The sequence below is a fragment of the Arachis ipaensis genome, chromosome B02 (genome assembly GCF_000816755.2).
Source record: "Arachis ipaensis cultivar K30076 chromosome B02, Araip1.1, whole genome shotgun sequence".
In the NCBI taxonomy this organism is placed as follows: Eukaryota; Viridiplantae; Streptophyta; class Magnoliopsida; order Fabales; family Fabaceae; genus Arachis; species Arachis ipaensis.
The window spans coordinates 485,344-487,178 of NC_029786.2; the positions used below are offsets into that span (position 1 = coordinate 485,344).

General features: G+C 34.3%; 1 protein-coding gene across 1 annotated transcript in view; it reads right to left on the reverse strand.

The window, feature by feature from the left end:
- Nucleotides 1-1,608, reverse strand: part of LOC110268429 (protein PAIR1-like) — a 2,925-nt gene extending 1,317 nt beyond the window's left edge. The window contains exons 1-2 of the mRNA XM_021114572.1: nucleotides 1,353-1,608; nucleotides 88-232 (exon numbers count right to left, since the gene is read on the reverse strand). Coding sequence (XP_020970231.1) covers nucleotides 88-232; nucleotides 1,353-1,438 — 231 coding nt within the window. The 5' untranslated portion in view covers nucleotides 1,439-1,608. The remainder of the gene's footprint in view (nucleotides 1-87; nucleotides 233-1,352) is intronic.

Genomic DNA, 1,835 nt, shown 5'->3' on the forward strand with positions numbered 1-1,835 from the left:
CAACTTTAGCTAACTTGTGTAACTGGAAAATGACATTCTTTATGAGAAATTGGAAATCCTGCATAATCTAAGGTTGCAATAGTCAACCTGATAATTCGTCACAGCCTCGTCAAGAGAGTTTTGGGAGAAGTGAGACAACATTCCAGGCTGAGATGAGAGTCCCTGAGAAAATGATAGCTGAGATTGCTGTGACGCTTGCACACCACTTGGCACAGTGTTTGGTCTCCTAGCCCTACAAATTTTTCATCTTTTTTTTATTGCACAACAAATAAGCAAAAGCCACAAGAAATTATCAACACTGTTGAACCGTATCACTACTGGTTCCACAAAATTATCAACACTGATGAACCTTCTTAGTACTGGTTCTTAGTACTTAGTCAGATTCAGACACAGCAAACTCAAAACGTCAGATAAGCATGAGAATTTTGGGTTCTTCTCAGTCCTAAAATCACTTATAGTAAAGCCTTCAAGTACAAGCCATTTTACTCTTAACTAGGAATTATACATCCACATTTGATCAGAGGATCCAAACAGAGCGATAAAGAAAATTGAATGTAGGAAATGCCACTGAGTCAGAAACTCAACAAAGAAAGGGGGAAAAAAGTCTTCAATCAATGAATCAAACAAAAATTGGAATAACATCAGTTCCACCAACAATTTAATATCAAATTTCCTCAACAAATAAAGGGCTAAATGTAGTATATAAGTCATTTTAACCAGGTTTATAGATCCTATAACTTTTCAGAGGAATTCAAACAGATCATTATAAATAATTAATAGAAAGTAACTCAGGCTTGAGTTCAGCGACACAAAAGAAAAAGAGGTCTAAATCTACAATTTTATGTGATTTTTTTTCAACAAATGAAAAGAAGAGATAATTGAAGTATAAGACATTTCAGCTAAGTTTCAAGATCTGATGGCTGTTCGGAGAATCCAAACAGAGATTTAGAGGTAATTGATAACAGGATCTGCAACGAAATCAAAATTTCAGCCAAAAAACAGAATCAAACGTACAACTGGCTGAATGACCTTCAAATCTACAATGCTATCTGAATTTTCTCAGCAGAACTGAAGCTAAGTAGTTAAACCATAAACGAAGTCATTGTATATATAAGCACTAACACGAATCGCAATTTAGGAAGCAATCAGAAAATCAACAAAATGATAAACACAGAAAAATCCTTAATGTAGCAGTTAATAAGAAAATTTTCTCAGCAACAAAATAATCGGATAAATAAATGAATGAACTAGTTGAACATGTGTGAGAGTAAACCAAATCGTAATCGTAAACAAAAAAAAGAGAGGAGAATGCTAAGTGCGTGAAATGACGAAAGGATTGAAGCTGAAGAAACCTTGAGTTGTGAAGGATTGGAGGAGGAGGAAAGACGGGAATGGAGGACAGATCGGAGACCTTGTTTATGCTTATCCTTCTTCTCATCCTCTCGATCTGGATCTGCAGAAGCGTTTGGATGTTGCGATTGCGAATCGGTAATCGTTGTAAGGCTTTTTGCGATTTGGAGAAGAGAGAGGAATGATGAGTTGCAGCTTGCAGTAGCAGTAGAAAGCAGCTCGCAAAATGAGAAGATTGGCGGGAAATGAGTATTTATATCATGCACGTTGGATTTCGGGGTTGTTAACATTTAAATATTTTATCTAAAATGACTTATTAATTATGAAGATAATAAACAACAATCCAAAAATATCTAATAATTTTTTGAACATTAATTAGTTAGAGTTGAGGTAAAACAATTTTAAATTCCAAAAAAGTAAGATGTTTCATATAAATTTCTTTTTTTTTTTGGTTTGCAAGAAGGTTTTTTTTTTTTTGGACAATC